General features: G+C 39.4%; 1 protein-coding gene across 1 annotated transcript in view; it reads right to left on the reverse strand.

Moving 5' to 3' along the window:
- Positions 1 to 19,844, reverse strand: part of LOC140235100 (protein sprouty homolog 2-like) — a 69,837-nt gene extending 49,993 nt beyond the window's left edge. The window contains exon 1 of the mRNA XM_072315135.1: positions 19,713 to 19,844. Coding sequence (XP_072171236.1) covers positions 19,713 to 19,844 — 132 coding nt within the window. The remainder of the gene's footprint in view (positions 1 to 19,712) is intronic.
- Between the last annotated feature and the right edge of the window lie 1,849 nt (positions 19,845 to 21,693).

The following is a 21,693-nucleotide window of genomic DNA, read 5'->3' on the forward strand; positions in this document are numbered from 1 at the left end:
TCTCCTAGTCTTTCGGCCTACACTTATACCGTTTACCAACACCTTCCTGTATTTCACATGACACACCTGGATGCGAAGTTGTGCATGAAAACATCGCGAGCGTATAGAAGTCGTCGCGATGTGAATCAAGGGAGGTAAATAAGAACAAACGTCTGGAAGCCAAACTAATACCACTCTCGCCCTTTCTCCAATGCTTGTCTTCGCTTCCACCATATGTCTCGGTCTTTTCATCGTGGAAGGAACTGTGCTTGTGCCTCTCTACTCGCCGGAAATTACAGGGGTCAAAAGAGGGCAAGGCGATTTATCAAGACCTAGATTTTGAAGTCGGAGAAGGAGAGAAGGAGAGGAATGGCAAGGAAGAGAAAGGTTGAGGGAGCGATATATAGTTAAATATTATACAGATAGACAGATAGGTAGATACAAGCAAAGATAGATAGATACTGTAGATAGATAGATAGATAGATAGATAGATAGAGAGAGAGAGAGAGAGAGAGAGAGAGAAGAGAGAGAGAGAGGAGAGATAGAGAGATAGATGGATTTTTTCAGATAGCTGGATGAATGGGAGGCCGAGGTGAAAAGAATGATAAATTCCCATTAATTTTGTTCTTACTATATAAATCATATCGCTGAACTCTCACCAGGTCCACACTTCCACGTATACATCCTTTTTATACAGACATATAAGATCTATACGCAATAGTTCATGAATATCCCATAGACAGTTTACTAAACAAATATACCCATTAATTTCGTGTTTACTAATCATATCGCTAAACTCTGACCAGGTTCACAAATACATCTGCTACTCGTATACAGATATGTGAGATCTATGAAGTAATTCAAGAGTATCCGGTCGACAATTTACTAAACTTGATGGCAGATGAAACAACAAAATATGCGAAAATACCGACACAGACACATAAAAAGAAACAAAAATGGCAAAAAAAAAAATTAAGCGTCACATTGACGAAATGATTGCACAGGAGAAATGATAGATAAAACATAAGGACCCTGCGTATGCATTGAGCGGAACTCACGACGGGGCGACATGTCTGGGTCAATGGGCGAGGGGAAGGGCGAGTGGTCAGTGGCAGAAGCGGGTGGCTTAACTCCGCCGTTGATGGCAGCAAAACAGTACACAACCTGGTCTCGGAACAAAGAAAAACTTTGTAGTCGTCGTTGCTGTTTTGTTGTTATTATGGCTTTCCTGAAATTGTTGTTAAGTTTCGCAAAATGTAATATCTGGACAGATTTTCTAGGAAACTCTTTTGAGAATGATTGACTTGGAGGGCTTTAAGAATTTTGACATCCTGTGAATTTTGCAGAGGGGCACAGAACAGATTTAGACAGAAAACAAGATTTCCCCCCACTTTATTCTGACTAAAACAACCCCAATAATGCAATAGAAATTACCGAGCTTTTTGGTCATTTCATGTACATGATTAACTGAGGTGTATGTGTGACTAATTTAAAGCACTTTTACCGCGATACCGCTTCTATAGAGGTAAGATACATGAAAGTACATCATGTCTATTAAGATCATTTACCCATCCTTTACATTAAAAGTTCAAGCAAAATATTTTAATGATTTGATTTGTTTTCTTTCTTCTTCTTCTTTTTTTTTTCTTTTTTTTTGTCGCAGAGTGCATTATTGCAGTCTTGGTGACTGATGATATGCAGTTATTTTGGACAATGAAATTTGACAGAATTTAGTGAGCGTGCCAATAATTTCCACGTCTTAAACCTAGCCCAAAACACCAGAGTTGAAGAATGAATTCCTTTGTTCAACATTGAACTGTCAAAGTTATCGTTTTAATACAATTACCTGTAAAGCAGATGAAGCAAAGTCCTTTTTAGAATTCTTTCAAGGTTCTGAGCACATATTTACGAGATGTAGATGATAGGGCTAATCGTCATGATATGATTTTCGAGCGGCGAAAGCTTTCCCCTTAACTTTCTCCTTATTTTTTTCCTCTTGTTCTTGCTCTTTTTAAGATTTCATACTTTTTACATTGCCGATTTTCCTTATTGTTTGTTCCTTTAAGAATAGGATTTTTTTTGTGTGTATGTATGTGTGTGTTTGTTGTGTTGCAGAGAGGGAAAAAACAACAAAGAAGACAGGTAGATAAAACGAATACAACAATAACAACGACAACAAAATCACAATGGATCGCATGTTGTGTTACCTTGCGAACCTTGACTAACTGCTTTATTCGCTGCGATATTTTTCTAGTCTGGCTCCCCCACCCCCCCCCCCCTCTCTTATTTTTTTTCCCCCTTCCTTGTATTCTTTAGTTTTGTTTTTCCGGCTTAGTCTCGTATAGGCACCGGAACATACAAAGGGCCTCACACTTCACCTTTTCATAAAAATGTCAGCTCGGGAGCACCTTCTTTGACTTCTTTTCACGTTTGACGGTAATCCCTTCCGTGTTCTGAACCAGAAGTTCAATAGTGCACCGTGTGTTCAAAAAAAAGGGGAAGGGATGATGGAGGGGGGGGGGGGGCGGTGGAGTAGTTTCAGAGTGAGGTAGGGGAATAAAGACAGTGAGAGAAAGAATCGGGGACAGTCTGCGTAGTTTGAAAGGTTGTAGCTTCCATTTGCACACCCTCTTTATGTAGACTCATTTCCTGACTTCCATTTCCTTTTCTTCAAGCGTTTGTGAATCCGTCAGTTTGACAAGCTTTTCTCTTTCTGTTTTCGTGCTTTTCTTTTCTCTGTGTCTCAAACACAAACACGCAGGTTCTAAAATACAATCATTATAATATCCTCCTCATCAAATCCTCTTTCTAAAATCTTGGTTCAATGACATGTAGCGATAATGATTTCATACCTCAGGACGGACTTACTCTACTTGTTGCTGATCGATAACCACCCTCCTCCCTCCCCCCCCCCCCCCAAAAAAAATCCAACAAACAAAAAACATAGCCTTATCTGATTCACTACACTGACTGTGACCGACATCACTGCTTTATAAAAACTCAATTTTCCCCCTTTTGGTTATTCGATTGAAATTACGCTTTCACTTTAATGATTGTTGGACTTTACTCTTTTACCTCAACTTGAACAAGAAGAAGCACTTCACTTTCCAACTTGTCTCTCGTTTACTATGGTTCATTTTGTAAACTATAAGGCGATATTAGCGTTTGTTTTCATTTTTGGTGGGGTGGAGGTGGAGGGGGTCAAATAACAATAAATGAAGGGGCTTCTCAAATATATTTTTCTCAATAACGCTATGATTGCATTTCAACAATTCGGACAGAATTTCCTTCAAATGACAGTATTATGTAAATCAAATGATATGCGGTGTTCTTAAGAGTTAAAAAATAAAAAAGAGAGAGCAAAAAAAAAAATATTGATGCAGGAGTGAAAAGCAAAGACATAGAATGCAAGGGAACTCATACAATCCGAACGAAAATGTATATTTTTAGTTTGTTTGTTTATTACGCAGCAGCAAAAAAAAAAAAAAAAAAAAAAATCGACTAGGACAGAGACCCCTTTAAATTTAGTAGTCTCCATTTGAGGCGTTCCCAATATACAATTGTAGGACCCCTTTATCAAGATTGTCCCGACATGACACACCGTGATGCAGGCACACTATGCTCCACGTGGTGTTATTGGGAGTACGGTCCAAACATGTATAGACAAAACAGCGTTGCTTTGGGGGAAACATAGCTAACCTCGTCATTTACTGTAATAGTCACTAGACTTGAACATGGACTTTCATAAAGTGTGTCACAAATCATTTTGTTCCACGCCGTTCCACGTTTTTACTCCACAATCACAATGTATATGCTGTCTTAATGGGTACTGCAGCATAGTTGTACCATAAGAAGTATAATTATTACAATTTTCCGCTTTTATTCTATCTCTAGCATTTGACCTTTCCGAGAAACTACAGTGAAGTTTGACGCTTTTTCGCGCCTATATATACCGCAGAATGTTATTTGGCATGCTGCACATTCAATTATGTTATATAGCCTTGCAGTGAAGCTAATTTTGTACTTCGATTATAATCGTCTTGCTGGTGATACGAATGTCAATGAATGATTTATACTGACGCAATGAATGAAAGGAAACAGCTAAATTATTCTAGTTAGATATCTCTTCACTCTTGATGAATGTCGAATTACCGGGGATATCAATTCATATATATATATATATATATATAATATTAATATTTGATTTATGTTATGTATAGGTTATAATAGTGCATTATGTAATTGCAAAATTTACAGCAAAATATTGCGTTTTGAAAGCCAAGAAACGAGATTATTATTTGGACGAATTTTAAAAGAGAGAAAGAAAAGAGAGAGAGAGAAAAAAAAAAAGATTGGATTGAAGAGATTCGTTAGTCGAAATTAAAGCAAGTCAAGCGGACAAGCGAAAGAGGGGAAGAAAGCTAGGCCGAAGCCACTAAGCGGATTTTCAGCTTTCGCTTGACTGCGTCAATTTATTTCTCTTCGAGATCTTTTCTCCTCTTTTCTTTTTCCTCTCTCTCTCTCTCTCTCTCTCTTTCTCTTCTTCAAAGCGGGAGGAAAATCATTATGTATGCCCCATTTTTTGTGTTCCCCTCATCTGCTGCCCTCCTAAGCCCCCGTCTCTTGTCTGCCTGTATAGTGGGAAAACAACTCCAGATATGCGAAAACAACGGGACAATACACGACACCGGAACAGGCAAATATCATACAGACCAAACACCGTCCCCGTATGTTTTTCCTACACATGCATTTTGTTTTTCTTACATGTCAGCAGCCTTTTCCACAATAGCAAAGTTAGAATAACACCCCTGGGTTGTGATTTTGAGTTTCCCTTCTTTTTTCTTTCTTTTTTTCACTTATGCCCTTTCTCTTACTTATTCTGATTGAGACAGAAAAGAATGAAAAAAAAATCGTAATGAAGGAGTCGAGGTGACTTGGCATACAAGACGGGAAGCCTGAGTGTGTTGTTTGCTCGTACATGTAATGTCTGCTTGTGAAGATTTTTGTTTTGCTTTTGCATTTTCTTTGTCCCCACCCCCTCCCCCCCCCCCGCCCCCCTCCCCCCTCCCCCCTCCCCAAGTGAGTAGGCTTTATTGGTCTCCCGTTTTGAGCGAGATATTCCAGAAAGCGAGTCGGCAGGTGCCGATGAGACTGCATTTAATGCTGATAGCTACTAATTAATTGGCTGAAAGTCAGTTTTACAGTGTATATGCTTTATGATAGTGATCTACTAATCTACTAGCGTTTAGAAGACATTTCAAAGTGATAAGCACTTTTATAAATATTGTGAATTACTATCTGAATATCACAACGTAATTCTTAAATGGGATGGCCATGCTCTGTGACACGATTTGTCCAAATTAACGGTTGTCACTTTAAAAAACGAAACTTTATACCGGTAAGAATAACAAAACAATTAAAGAAAATAAGATGTAAATCAAGTGCATTTTGGCTGTCAGCAATTACAGGGAATTTGAAGTTTCATATCCTCGCTCCTTCACGTGCTCTTTGTTGGGTTTGGTGGATAATGAGATGGCATGTCGCTAAATAGCAAAGATGAAGCAATATTTACACTTTTTATTTCTGCTTTTATACACATAATGCGTACAATACCATTCTTGATACTTAGGGTACTTGTTCAAGCAGGGATCCATTGGGGGATCCAAGGATCGCCCAATAAGTTCATTCCATTAATAACAGTAATGAAATCATTCAATTGTGACCTAGACTAAATGCCGAAGTATTACAGGGTGTGATTACTCTATATTAATGGGTAACGGGTACTCAGTAACAATTTAATACTCAAGAATAAAGTTTCCTTCAAAATTGTTTTACGAAGAGATAAATACATACAAACGAGGGGAACGATTATCTCATTAGAACAAGGTAGCTTATTTCAAATTCAAATCCACGGGGATAATTCCAAACGGGGCTAAACCCGAACGATTTGGTCATGGGGAGTCTAATCAACTGAATTCCACTGGGGCTATGAATAAATTTAATAATCAAAGAATTCTAATGGCTCGCTTTTCTCCCCTCGTTGCGGACGCTGTTTCGTGGCGCTAGGTTAGGGGAGAGGCATTCCTGAACTTGTTTAACCTAATCGACTGAAAATTGGAGACAAATCTGAGAAATGAGAATGAGAAAGGGAGGTGTGTGTGTGTGTGGAGGGGGGGGGGGTTGAAGATCGAGCGGGGTGATACTTATACAAAGGCGTATATTGATATAATTATGAAAACAACTAGCAAATGCAAGTTTTTGCTCAATTACATGTTTGCCTTTGTCATAAGTGCAATTATGTAGGCCTAGTTGCGAAATGAAAATCTACTTTATTTTGAAATAACCATCAGTAAATGATTCAAAATCAAATACAGTGTACACAGTTCAGTGAGAGTTCAAGTACAACAGCAACAGCAAAAGAAATTACGTTCAGTTATGAACTTTATGGAATTTTAAACGTTCGCACGCTTTTTAGAACGGTGAAATTGGTCGTACTCACGTGCGTATAAAACTTGAATGAGTGTATGCAATGGCCTCACAGGTTTGAGTTTTCCATTTACTTGTACACAAATCTTACATTGAATTCTCTTTCTCTCTCTCTCTCTCTCTCTTTGAATTCATAAACGAAAAATCCTGTTCCCACAATATTGTTCTTATGTTGTATATATTTAGCAAAGTCGAGACTGGAAAGGGTAGAGTTGTGTTATTGTTGCATTATTTACAGAAAAAATAACTAAAAACATCTGCACGGAAATGTCCAATAGGACTGTTGTGCGAAGACAACAGTATTTTAGCTTTGTCTAATTGGAATATATTGTGATTGCTATACCGATATACATGTAGCTGAAAACTTTGAAATCGTATATACCCGTTTGCGTTTTTCTTCATTCTGTATTTTTTTAATGCTCTCTTTGACTCCATACTATTTCAAGTCAACTTAAAACGTGGAGAGAAGTCTACCTTCGAAGTATACACAGTTTATTGTAATTGCACAATTCATATATTGTAGGCTGTATTCCAGACAACACTATTTCTCACGTTTATGTGTGACCAATTCAATTCAATTCACTTTAAACTTTATTGATAAAACTTTGAATGGATTTAACGTTTCTATACCAGGACAAGTCACGTTTCTGAACGCCAGTGGAAAGCTTTCAAACATTATGCGAAGTGGAAAGCCTAAACGGAAACTATTTGGCTAAAGTTGACATTTCCAATCTTTGACGAAAATGTTCTGACATCAGACATCACGTTGATAAGAATGTGTTTGAGTAGTGAGCACGCGAGAGGATCGCATTAGAACAACACTAGCAGTGACTAGTGATACTCGAGTAACCGATATTGTCAATCGATACATAAAAGTTGTACTGGACCGATCAGATGCAGGATTCCACGTATAGCTTGATTGGCTATCAGACATTGCTAGCGAATGTTCATAAGAAGGGATGGTTTTTGCTCTGAAATCGTCACGTATAAGACCAAGCCAACAGAATTTCGGACATGAATTACGTGGGAACATCCCGTGCATCAACGTCATATACTGTATAGCATGCCAGTGTTGTGATGGAACAATGAAGTGACACGGGTACACTGAGGCAGAGCTCTACACTTACACAGAAGTAACAGGAAAAGTGCTTTCCGACAGCTTGCTTTACGATCGCCATTAAAATCTTCTGGCGGCGTCCGCCATTGCCAAAGGGTCATACAGTTATCAGTTGCCAAACCAATCTCGATCTACATCTGATATGAAATTCGAGCGCTGAATTTAGAAACAGTTAATTTTTTGATGATAATTATGTTACGGAGAACATGGTTGTAAGATTATAAAGTCTTCCCGGGTACACGTGGAGATCAGCCGACAACGAATCGATTGCTGAAGTCAGAAGTAATGTCATCATTTTTGCATACCTTTACATAACGACACTGTGTTTCACGTCATCAAGCGTTTTTGGGCTGCAAAGTCAACGCTAAACAAGGGAACAGATGATATGATATGATCTAGTGGCATGTATTTTGGCCGGTCGAGGAAGGGAGTGGGGGTGGGGTGAGATTGGGGGTGGGGGGGGGGGGGGAGGGGAGGAGGGAGAGGGGGAGGAAAACGGGGACTGTCCGAACCTGGAAATCGATCATGAAGAAAACACGTGTGGGTGCGTGGCATCTGGGCATCCGTCGTGAAGCGTTGCCTTTGACGCGGCGAGGTCTGCGATATCGTTCCTCATCATTCGTGTTTAGCAGCCATGGCGAGAGAAAGGGAGACGCGAGGCATAAACATCCGGTGGGGTTACCAGTCAGGGGGGAAACACTAACATGACTTCAAGCCAAAGCCAAGCGGGTAGCAGCCCAAACAACACGGCAATTCTTGATCGAAATCACTTGAAGGAAAAGCTGTCTTTCAGCAGAAAGTGCACAGAATCCGGTAAATACTGAAGTAGACAGAATGGAGGTGATTGACTGTCAGTAAGTCAGTCATCTTAAAGAGATGTTTTGAACACCGAGAAGTCGATACCTCATTAATGTCAGCGCTTGTGTTATTTCAATGCAGATCACAACATATTCCCACACGAAAATATCCTCTTCCCCTAAAACAACAGCAACAACAAAGACATTGCAGTCATGGCTCCTAGAAGAGACACAATATTTTGATTATAGCAGACATGTACAGCACACTTTATTCCAAACCGGGACTGAAATATTACTGTCGTCTGTTAAACACATTTTACAATGTATACCAAATTGCTGAGACGAATATTCAGGATTTTAAGATCAATTTAAGGCCAGTTGAGAAGTGAACCCCATATTTATCTTCTTCCCTCTGATATCTAAGCAACTTTCCTAATTTGACGCTGTTTTTTTTTTTCTATTTCCATTTATATGATACGCCTATCAAACCATGAGGCTAGAGTGGGATGATACCTCTGTTATAATAACGTCGGAAAGATAAAACATAAACTATGCCTTGCTCCCGACAATTCCCATCCCTTCTCTTTAAATTCAAGTTCAATCTCAGCCACAAACAGATGTCAAAACATTCCACGCCACCATGTCGAATGTTGATATCACAGCCTAGTCAAAAGAAGCTTTTTTTTTCAACAACCGTTCCAGTGAAAAACACTTCTTTGACTCAACTTTTGAAGAAACAAACAAACGTTTAAATCCTGTTCAGTGTGTCATCAGTTTACACAGGGTTGAGCTTACATTAATAACCAGAAAAAAAATTTATATATATGTATATATCTTAGAATGTAACTGATAATATTTCTAATGTTCACTGGTGGTTCTTGAATCATATCACCTTTATTTTTTTTTCCTATCCTGATCAAAGTTTTTAAGATGGCTGTGAATTTCGCAATCATAAGAATATAATTAATTTACATTTGAATATCGTCAGCACATGGTAAAACTGCATAAGTCCAAATACTATAAAGGGATAGATATCCACAGATATCTTTCCCATATATATACCTGGACAAAACAACTGTTTTTCTCGATGTTGTCGATCTCTTGCTGAAGGGTTGGTGAGGATGCTTGTTACATCACCAGCAGAAATTCGAATACGATTATTGGTCTTTGCCAGTTTGACCAAAGAGTCATCATAATTAAATGTCCTTGGAATGCTGGATCGGAACAACAACAGCAACAACAACAACAACAACAACAACAACAATGCTTGTTGCATAAAAATGAGAACATCTGGCCTTGACCTTTGACCCCATGTCTTGATTAACAGAAAAATAGTTCAGCTACGTTTCTTCATAAATACACATAATTATCACGTTCAAGCAGAATATTCTCAAGTCAGTTGTCAATGGCCGCGGTAATAGAAAATAGTTATGCTGCATGGGTATACACATGGATAGACTTGAAACCCATTTCCCAAAGGTCTTTGTTCCTCAAACAAAGAAAAAAGTGAACGAATGTCAAAGTGTGGTAAAGGAATACCTTTGACTTTTCCATCACTGATTAAACATGTCGATTATATTGTTTGCACTTCAGGAAGGTAAGTTCTTCAGAAGTGCAAAATACTATAGATGGCATTTTATTATGCAGACACAACAAAATGCTAAATTTTTATCATTATCGTCATACTAGATAATCTAAATTATGTTTTTCATATGTCTGTTATCAGTGTCACACGCTTTATTGATGATTATCAAAATTAACAATTTCGATGACAAAGGTAATCAAGGTATACGCTTGTACGAATTTTCATCAAATTAAATATCCAAACGCATACTATACAGGAAATGTATTTCTTTGGCCTCTCGCATCTGAAGTGTGAAATAGTAACATCTTATAAAAGTTTACTCTCGTGGGGGAAGTAAGCATAATGATACACGGTTTCAGGAGGGTGGTATCGGCTCAAATACATGTAAACTATACCGGCGTTATGATATCGTGCGAAGTACGCACAACAGTGAGCAGACCAATTGTGATTGTCTCCTTGTGCTAAAAATAACATTAAAGAGAGCGTGATTAATACAGAAATCCAAATTTCAACGAGCCCCGCCATCTGGCAAAGAAATTCGGTGAAAATATATGAAAATGTGCGTGTCATCAGAACTAAGCTAAACTTTTTGGCCAAGTGTTGATTCGCTCCAGAAATGGACACAATACGTCGTTGTGACGCCATTTTTTCTCTCACTCAGTAAAATGAATACGAAAAGGGCAGACAGTTTGTCGCTTCTAGTTAAAATCAGAACGCATTGAACAGATGCGTTCGAGACACAGTTTTTGATCATGTAGTCTCCGTTCAAGACACGATGGTTAACATTTTAATCAATTCTGAAATGAACAAATGGGTATACTCACAGGAAGCAACTTCGTTTGGTGATCGAAATTCACTATGACACTGAGTTCATGATGGCCTGTCACAGAAACAGAGCTTGTGAACATTATTATGACATTAATTCACAACGCATATTTTTCATGAGAGAAAAAAAGTAACACCTTAAAATATTCATTATAGATAGATGGAGAGGAGCATGATCGTCTGAAAATGCATACTGAACCTCAGATCTACTGACGCCATCTCTGACCAGACAGTATACTCCTGCACTACCGGCCACGGGTCGAAAGATTCTCCTCCAATTGACCATTCACAAAAACAAACTGGCGCGTCTCATTGACCACAACACCATCTATTTCAGTTGACCCGTTAGGCTTCTAGATATGGTTATTTCCAATAACTTTGACGAATATAACATCATCAATATATCTTTGCTGAAAGGCCATTACCATGCTGAAATACACATTCTCACATTGATTTGCATATATGAGAAAACTGAAATCTGAGTCTCCTAATTGATTCTGTAGACGGGGTTTAATTCCCCAGTCTATAAAGAGGGTGTTGGAAAGCATACATCTTGGACAGAATAATGAATTTCGAGAAATGCTGAAATCAGCCGCTTGCCATGCATACACTTGCAAATACGCTATATCGTTGTGATCATCTACGAACATTGTGAATTCAATGATTACCAATATCTGAGTGGTCGTAATTTCCGAGGATTTTTGCAAAATCTCGCTCAAATTAATTTTTATCTGTTCCAAATATTTCTCTACGATCATGTGATGCAAAAGCGAGTTTTGGTTGGCACTCCACGAAAAAAAAAAGAAACAAAAAAGAAGAGTTAGGTAGAGAGAACAGCGCGCACATGGAAGGGGGAAAAGATCGGCAGAGTGGATAATAATGATAATAATAAAGAGGTGAAGGAACGGTAGGGCAACGCACCCCGTGTGGTTAAACGTCTGGAAGGGGAAAGCACGAACAATCAAGACAAATATGGAAGGGGGCAACAGCAGAATCCAACAATTATGATTTGTGGCCGTCCTAAAGGAAGTCATTAAAAAACCGCAAGAATATGGCCCAGAAAGAAAAAAATACACGCGCATAATTATACACTTTAAGATGCAATCTGGTTATACGTCATGTTTTAAAGTTTTGCTCTTTCATTCAGTGAGTGTCACGTGGAGTGAGTGCAATAAGGACGCCTAACTCTCGTTACTTTTCTGCTCTTGCCCTTTTTTCAGCTTACATTGTCATCATTTCGTTCATGGCTACACCTCGTCATCGTAAAGGGAAATCCATATATCTTATTCCATTTTTCATTAAGAGTAGTTCGAAAACAAACTGTCACCCCTCCCCCACTCTTACGATCGTCTGCAAATGGGAGAGTCATTAAATTTAAGTCTAAGTGCATCATCATATCTTTCAGTTCTCTATAATAGTCAATCTGCAGTCCGAAGGGTTTATCGGTTTATATCATTAAGAATATATGCATGTACACAAATGAATACATTCTCGCAACTACTCGGCAATAGATTGTATTCATTTACGATAATTCCAGATCTATAGAAATCTATAGAATATATTCTATCAATGAACTATTATAGAGATAACTTTTCCCGATCGCCAGGTTCAGAATATTGCCAGTTCCAGAGTTATCTTGATAAAATGTCGCGGTTTTATGTTACTATGAGGCCATACCTTGCAGCCCTAACTCTTTTTATCAAGGATATCTGAAATATTCAGAGTTACTCAAATAATTATGATCAAAGTTTAAACTACGTGCTCCTGTTGTTATATACATAATGAAAAAAAAAATCCATCAAATACATCCTGGATAACAGCGATAATGCGGATCACGCATTAAGAACCAATCATGTGCTTTACTTTGTAATAAAGTCGCTGAAAGACAGATAAACAAAAGGTGATTCCGTGGCGGATGTAACAAAGCGAGAACTAAATACAGGGGTGTTGCGTTGCGCTGACCGAGGTGGCAAAAGTGCAGTAACTGTGAGGAAAGCTAATTTGAGAGTTGACGATATATCCTTTGTTATTCAGAACATGCAGTGATTATTACAAACAAACAAACAAACAAACAAAAATCTGATCCCATGGAAATACTTAACTGCATGAAAACTGGCCTCACGAAATCTACATCTCTGATGTCGTAAGCAAATCATCATTGATTGTCAAATCTTTGACTTGGAATACCATGGAATACCAGGGATAAATCTCGCCACATGCACGTAATTCTTGTACACTGTAGCATCAGGGAATAATTTTTGTGAAATGATCACATCGTATATAAAACAGAGCTGGAAAGGAGTGAATGAAAACACAATGTAACTTTAAGCTAAGTATAAGTGCATCAACCTTGGACTATCTGGCGAAGAATCGCCGAACGATGACCACATAACGATCGAAAACGTCGGAATTAATGCCCTGATAATCCGCTACCGGATCGGATCCTCGGTTACACAGATAAGAATCTCAGTTGATTGGTAATTTGGAGAAAGACATTTTAAAAATCCCTATTCGGTTAATTCTACTCTTCGTGTGATTACATCGAAGACATTTAACTCTTCTTCTTTTTTTCATCATGCACTCTTTGATGGGAAATGAATCGTGACCCTATAGGATGGGAGAGGAACTGATCACAAATTGATATAATAGGACCTATATTCAGGCGAAACTTGCCGTCTTTACGCTTTCAACCATATATGGTGTGAAAGTATGCCCATCAAATTAATAACGTTGCGCCGATCAGCGCGTGATGTGGACGCTACGAACATGGTGCCGCTCCGAGGCACAACAAAGTAATCCCTTGTTCAGTTACAAAAACATTTCGGTACAACATAACAGATCCTGACCGAGAAGCAAAGGTGGGGGGGGGGGGGGGCAGAGAAAAAGAAAGAGTTGGAAGTTGAGGAAAAAAGGGATAGGGTGGGTGTAGGAGAGAATCTATTTGACACTCCAGAGAAGTTAAGGGCTTGCTACCATTTAATGGGAAAAGCATCTTCGCAAGAGAGATTGAACTTGGAATACCGTAAGGGGGAAAATGTAATCACAGAGCGAACTGCTTTCGATGTGTATGTTCGCGCACCAGCTCATCCCACTACATTTCAGTATTACATGCAGCGAATCGCAGATCAATAGCACCGTTATAGCCGACCGCAGTTTGTGGAACATGTCGTTACCATGGCGACAAGCGGAGCCTCAGTCACAAAGCACGCATTGACATCCAATCATTCTCTCCTCAGGGAGGTTTTCAGAGAACGTTTCGGACCCGAGCTCAATTCCTTGTCGACTGCCTTGTAGCTTCCTCTCCCTCGTGTCTCTTTTCCTAACGATCTATAGTTTAACTAGTATCAGATATTGTTATGATGATGATGATGATGATGATGATGATGATGATGATATGATGATATGATGACAAGATAAATGAGGAAAAAGGATGACGATGGGGAGAAAACAGGTAAGTAAATTAGAAAAGATAATAAAACGGAAAAGGAGGATGGACGGACGAAAAAAAAGAATATACACAAAGAGGAAAAGGAAGTGCAATGAGAATGTGAAAAGTGAAGAAAGGAGGATGGGGCAGGAGGACAGGGTAGGGAAAGATGCATCCTCAACAAGCAAGGCATGCAGGTAAAACTTCATCACCGCAGCCTCCACATTACACAAACGACCACATTGTACATGACCATTGTGCCATGTGGGCTGGCATGCGTGAATCTTCACGGGGGTCGGCTAAAAGACACGGAGGAGACAGATCGTTGGAAGGGGGGGGGGGGGAGGGGCTGGTCTAACAGGTAGGCCCATCGTTGATAGGTGCAAAGTGAGTGGGTGTGGCTAGATGATACAGTATAGTTACTCCCCATCATCTCTGCTCGACTCTTCAAGCTCAAAGTCACGGGGATCATTCGTGTCGCCCTCACCTCGCGCTCGACCCTCGCAGGTGGCGATGAATTAATCTCTGTCCAAGCCGCTCTGCAGCATTTATGATAATAATAATAATAATAATAATAATAAATAAAAAAACAATCACCTCAAGTTCACTGCACATGTTAGTGGTCTTAGTTGAGGCTGGCAGTATACACAGAGTAAGATTTGGAATATTAAGGAGAAGACTATCGATAAGTGACTTGTGCTACAACTTATATTCGACACTGGTAGGACTACCCTTTATTGTATAGTAATAGTGAACATGGAAAAGAGCATCATCCTATGATTAAAACCATTATTATTCTTTGACATTTCTATTTGTTCCGTTATCTATATGGTATAGACCATGGCTTGCATGTATTTCATCCAATATGTGACAAATAACTTTCTAATACTAAAGAGCGACTTGCCCCAGACTAATCGGCAGCAGCGGTGTTGTTAGTATGTAGCATGCGTTAGACGTGACAAGAGCGATTAGGAGACTGGGGCTGTGACATCCTCGCCGGTAATGCTGCTGTGGAACGTAGAAATCAGCGGAGGATAGGGGTGTTTTCATGGACCTCTTAGGACCCCGCTGACAGAACAACCCTCCCTAATTTGCGTGCCAAAAAGCGATACATAGACGTTGAAATTGTCGCTGTATTTTTACCAAATTGGTCCTCCTTTTGCCATGCTGTGATCGTGCGATCCTCGAACTCGTTCCAACTTCGTGGAGGGGAGGCTAGATTCCCCAACAAGCTTTTTCCTTTTTTTTTAAACCCTGCTCCAGGGTATCTAAAATGTCTCAAATCTATTCTTCATTTGACTATACCCTACTCCGACTCTCTCGATCTATTCTTATTATTGCCCCTGTTATTCTGAAGTGTATGAGCAAGAAATCTCCATGTAAAATATGCAGAAACTCACATTGTATAGTTATATTATTGATTTTCATTTACTGGTGTAGCAGTGAACAATGTATAATGCCTATATTCGTGTTTTGTTTTTTTTTCACCTCTACCTATATGTTGAAAACATGGAACATATATGTAGATTTATAATATCACACACGTTTGAAAACGCAGCAGCGTGTTCATTGCTAGATTGACAAGATGAGAGAGAAAAATCAGCCAACTGCTACAGTTGGCGCGCTTTATTTACGCGCGTCTGCGCACATTACGTCACTGGATTTTACTACGTTTGATGATAGTGATAATAATTAAATAATATATAACAGTATATGATACTGATAAAATAAATGGTCGATCACAAGGGTCGATCACGATTGTCTTTTGGTGGCCCGATCGAGCATCTAAGATTTACAATGGATTGTTATGTTTCCTTCTTATTTAGGGCGAATACATTTCGATTTCGGGCCACAAAAAAAAAAAGAATCGGAGTTACAAGTTTTCAGTGGCCCAAACGGGCCAACATAGGGGGAAAAAAAAGGTTAGTCTCAAGCCCTGCTATGTGTAGGCCTACATAAGAGACAGCATACAGAGGATAGAGAGATATTGGACAGTCATTAAAGTGCACACCACAAAATGCACTTTGCATTAAGAATTCTAGGATTGGCACATACACATACATTTTGCATGCGCTATTCTGTTCCATTGTGGATTTTTTTTTTTCTTTTTCGTTCTAATGCCGAGGACAGGGCAATGCCAACCTGGCACTTGGCACAATAACGATAAACTTTTGTCGAGGAGTAAACGTGTAGATTTCGATGTTGCATGAAAAGGACACTGGTATAGGGACACCCATAATGAACGCGGGGCGACACGCCGGTGTGAAATCTCAATGCGCGCGCCGGGAGGGCGTTGAGTGGGTAAATCTAATTCGCCAACTTGACCGGGCATGGACTTTGCCTACCTCCAAGTAATTCTCTCCACATTTTCCTCGTACTTTCTCCTCATTTCCCCGCCTTGCCCCACCCCAACCATCCTTTTTTTTTAACGTATTTAGCCATGTGTACCCTTCCCCCTCTCCCCCTCTCCCCCTCTCTTACATGAAAACGTTAATCTTTCTTTTTTTTTTTTACGTATTTAGCCACTTGTATACACGTTCTCCCCCTCTCTATTATGAAAACGTTAATCTTTTTTTTCTACGCATTTAGTCACTAGTCTTGTACCCTTTCCTCCCCCTTCTTTTTGTTTTTGTTAGGCTACATGAAAACGTATTTTTTTTAACGCATAAACCACTTGTCTCCTCCCCCCTCTCTCTCTCATGAAAACTTTAATGTTATTGTAATAACAAGTGCTGCCTGTCGTAGATTTTATCTTGCAATGTGTGGACAAACGTTGATCATCAACTTCATTAGGTACTAGGCCTATAATTATATACCAAACATTCAGACAGGCCGACAATGCTCTAGAAAGAATGTTCGCGACGAAACAGCACAGTGAAAAGACCAGCTTTGACAAAGCACGCTTTAAGAAGAGGATCATGTTTAGGATGGTATCATACAGCAATGATTCCACTTTGACACTCAAAAGGTATACCATGCATCCAGAATATGTATTTTCCCATATACGAATTCTACGATATCAGGGATTATCGCGTCTGCGTGCAGTATAGGCACTGAGCCGACGTCATTTGCAATGGCAGGACACGTTACCAAAGATCCAAAACATCATAGTCCGACCATTCTCTGAAATACATTTATCATCATCTATACAACGTTTTACTGACAGACGGAACAGGATGATATTACAGCTTACATGTAATTGTCACGCCTACACACTGGCCTGAAACATGAACTGTAAAAAAAAAACATAATAATACTAATAATAATCATGATAATGATAATAATGATAATGATAATAATAATAATGATAATGATAATCATCATCATCATCATCATCATCATCATCATCATCATCATCATCATCATCATAATCATCATCATCATAATCATAATAATAACAATAATGATAATAATAATATATCTAGCATAATTGTTTGCTTTTGTTCCAATTACCGGGGTTTCGCCTACACTATTGAGTATTACGACATTCTAAAGTGGCTTACAATGCGTTGCACTTAAAGATAAAAAAATAAAAACATGATGTACCAATCATGATTATTTGAACATTTCTCAGTTCGAATCGACTTCGAGGAAAGTTTTTTTTTTAAATGATAAATCAATGAAGTCATATCAAAGTTAAATCAATAGATAGACAGGTAAATGAATGATAGATCAACAGTCATGTAGATATAGTAGCTACAGGCGGGAAGGAGGGGGGGGGGAAGGGGATAGGTATGCATGTTTATTTTTCACATGACAATAATGCCCCATGAGCTATTGCATCATTTGACACAGTGACATAATTGAGATGATTCGCAATTCTTGGATCCTCTGCGAACCCAATGACTAAAAAAAAAAAATGAAAACAAAACAAAACAAAATGCACGCACACGCACACGCACACACACACACACACACACATACACATACACATACACAAAAGATGCCCAAACAAGTGTGGAATAAACGACTGAAGTGAAACACAGGCGGGAAATTCCACATCCTGTTTAGTTTCACGCACCAACACTTTTGCAGAGGTCACAATAGAATACAATATCAGTTTGGATGTCGAAAACTTGGTTGCACTGCCACGATGTGACGAAATCGCGATGAGGAAAAAAGAGAGAATGTCGGTCTAATTGTTTATATTCAGGCAGCAATGTGGGGGTATTGAATACTTCGCCCCTTCATCGTGTTATATGCTCAGAGAGTGGTCTCTTCCACCACCCTATAGTATGATAATGCAGTACGTTCACATGTATGGGACAGGAAAGTAAATTAAATTGTATAGCTCGACAACAGCAAGGCACACACGTCGAAATACTTTTTCATTTTGGTGACGCCATAGTGAGCGAAACACAAAGACGCTATTTTTCATAATACACAGTAAGAAAAAAAAAACAACAGCAACAACCGAACTTACTGAAACACATATAAACATTAACACACACACACACACACACACACACACACACACACACACACACACACACACATGAGCAATTGAACTCATTGAAACAGCCATTATCTAATCGTGACCGGACAACACCTTACATATCAACGACGTGACATCAACTTGTGGTTTGAAAGGAGAAATTCATGTCAAAGCAACGACCTTTACTTATTCCTCGAAATTCACTTAAGATATGTGACAATAAATGCAACGTTGAAGGCGAAAAGGCAGGGAGGGGTGCCTATTATTATACTGTTGCTTTCATGATCATTATTGAATACCAGTGTGTATAATCACACACCATGTTCAATTTCAATGTTAGAATGAAGATAGTGATTTGAGGGGTTTGATTCTTTTTGTTTTTTTCTCACAGAAGCTTGCACAAGACTCGTGAAAATCTTTAACCAGTCACGATATGTGGAAATATCCAATTAAAGGCATTATTTACCATTTGCAGATGAAACAGAAACCTAGCCTTAAGAGGGCTTCAAAATAGTTCTAAAATATGAGTTAGGGATAGACACAACCAATGTAAAAGAAAAAATAATAATAATAATCAGTATTACCAATGTTAAGTCTTGTTAAATAAACAGATTAATGTGAACAATAGTTATAATAAAATTGTTTCTAGACTAAACCGTCAACAGTTATGATTTAGTGAGAAAATAAGTGATTTTATTTCCTTATATCAGTGGCTTTATTGAAAATTTGTGATATGGTACAGTACGTGTATAATATTTTGTGATACAACTGACCTACACAAATGATTCAAATGTGATAACTTAAACATTTTTCAAATCACTGCTCCTACTGGTAAACAGTACCTTTAATCGTTACCCAAAGTTGGCCAGGTCCGATTGTGAGGTTTCATAGCAAACATACTGGCGCACACAAAACTGTATATCGACCGTACGTACTTAACTCAACTTTTTTTTTTTAATGGGGGGGGGGGGTAGCGAGTCCTCCACATTTTTGTCACAATCATCAAAATCAAATCGCACCTCTGCCACATTTGGATTTCCAATCGAGAATCCAGCACTGACCTTGTCGTTGAGATGGGGCGATACATCATCCTGCTTCTCGGCCTGGACATGCCGGGCTCGACCGAAACTCCTGTTGTTCGTCGCTCCAGTTCTCGGAGAAGCGGGTAGGTTTCGAACGGGAGACATGGGCATAGTCCAACATCAAAATAATTCAAAACACTTACACGCACAAATCTTCCGAACAAGAGTTTGACGGTATTTCCTTTGTTCGCAGGATTAAAATCTTCTGCAGAGTTCGGCTTTCACTGATGTTAAAAATGTGTTATTCCACGAGAAGAGCAGTGAAGAAAAGGCAAGGCTTCAGGGCCGGAACTTTTCGGCGTTCGTCCTGTGTCAGTCGTTTCGTGAGGCGGTCAACAGTAGCCATGCTTCAAGGTTTGAAAAACTTTGTCTGTATGATAAAATGAAATGACATTCGAAAGCCGTAGATTCTTATCGACAGCATAAAAATAAAATATGTTTACGTGCGAAAAGGGTGTAATCCATGTATTTCAATCAGTGACGAAGGTAGCACGACACAATTATGAATTAATCGCGTGGGTTGTGTGTCGTTCCGGCATCCATCAAGAGAAGTCGCTGTAGTATCGGACAAAATGTTGGCGTGTGTTTACACGAACACTTGATCGCCGAACTAAATTGTTGGTGGAAAAAATCAATAAAAACCGGAAGCAATACTTTGGAAGTGTGTCTTGCTGGTAGGCTCCTCTCCCCCTTGGCAAGCTGATTTTTTGGCAAATGGCAATCACCGATAGGGAACGAAAAAAAGAATCCACGTGTGCACGATTAGTCCGAACGAGAAGAAGGGGAGAAGGAAACAGAAAAATAGCAGCAGAGAAAGAGAAGGATGGGGGGGGGGGGGGGGGGGGCGGTGAAAACTACAGTTCACAAAGTTTATCAATGAGTGGGCTGGCGTGCATGCCGAATGCCCATCATCCCGATCCTCCTTGTTCGAAATGTCGCCCCTGCCGTATGTGGAGGCTCTGCGCCCGTGTTTGGACTACCTCTCGACACCCAAGCGGTCGTGCCGAATAGGAAGCCACTGACTCGACTGAGGGTGTGGACTCCGAGCCCATTACCGTGCGGCGGCTTGCTTTGCTCTCTCAATCATGACATTTCCCCTCCTCTCACATCATATTTCTCCCTCTCTCCCTCCCCTTCTCTCTCTATTCTTTCTTTCTACCCTTCCTCTCTCTGTCTGTCGCACTCCCTCTACGACAAACTACGATGTACAAAATAGTAACGCAGTTCTCGACCATTCTAACACGTCCGTTAATTTCGAGATGCATGTTTGTGTCGATCTCATCAATGTGTTTAACTCACTTAACCTGTTTTAAACTATGTAATCATCGAACTGATTCCATGCCACGTAAACATATCCTTTTCCTCAGGCTGGTAGCGATAAGTTACGAGTTCTCTTGTGGAGTATCGTAAAAATAGAGAGCTATAAGGCATTGCGACATGAAATGACAATACATTATGTGGCATTAAGTCCTGGAAAAAGAAAGAGCTTGACAATTCCGTCACTTCTTTCCCTTGAGGCACTGAAGAGGGTTTATGGAGCAATTTAAGATGTGGACAAGAAATTTGAGGGACAATTTTACTTCTCAACCAACGTAAATCCAATCGGTTGTTTGAGCGAGAGAAAAAAAAAGAGCACAAAGAAACAAAACTGACTCATCAGCTCTTTAATGCCAGAGTCTTATGCCAACCCTCTTAACCGACAAATGTATATAAATAATTCGTAGAATCTTACACATTCACAACGTACGGGGGGTCATTTCTTAACTAAATAAAAAAAAAAAAAAAATGCTAATACCTATGATACACAAGCACGCACAAGCACGCACAACCTGACTAATTTTCATGTTCATCTGTTCCACGTCCTTTACTGCTGCCCGAAGCAGTTGGCTGCTTAACTGACCCAGTAACTTGAAATTCGTGCATACTTTTGTGACACAGGTAATTCCTGACTGGACCGAGG

Source organism: Diadema setosum, chromosome 11 (assembly GCF_964275005.1).
Source record: "Diadema setosum chromosome 11, eeDiaSeto1, whole genome shotgun sequence".
Taxonomy (NCBI): Eukaryota; Metazoa; Echinodermata; class Echinoidea; order Diadematoida; family Diadematidae; genus Diadema; species Diadema setosum.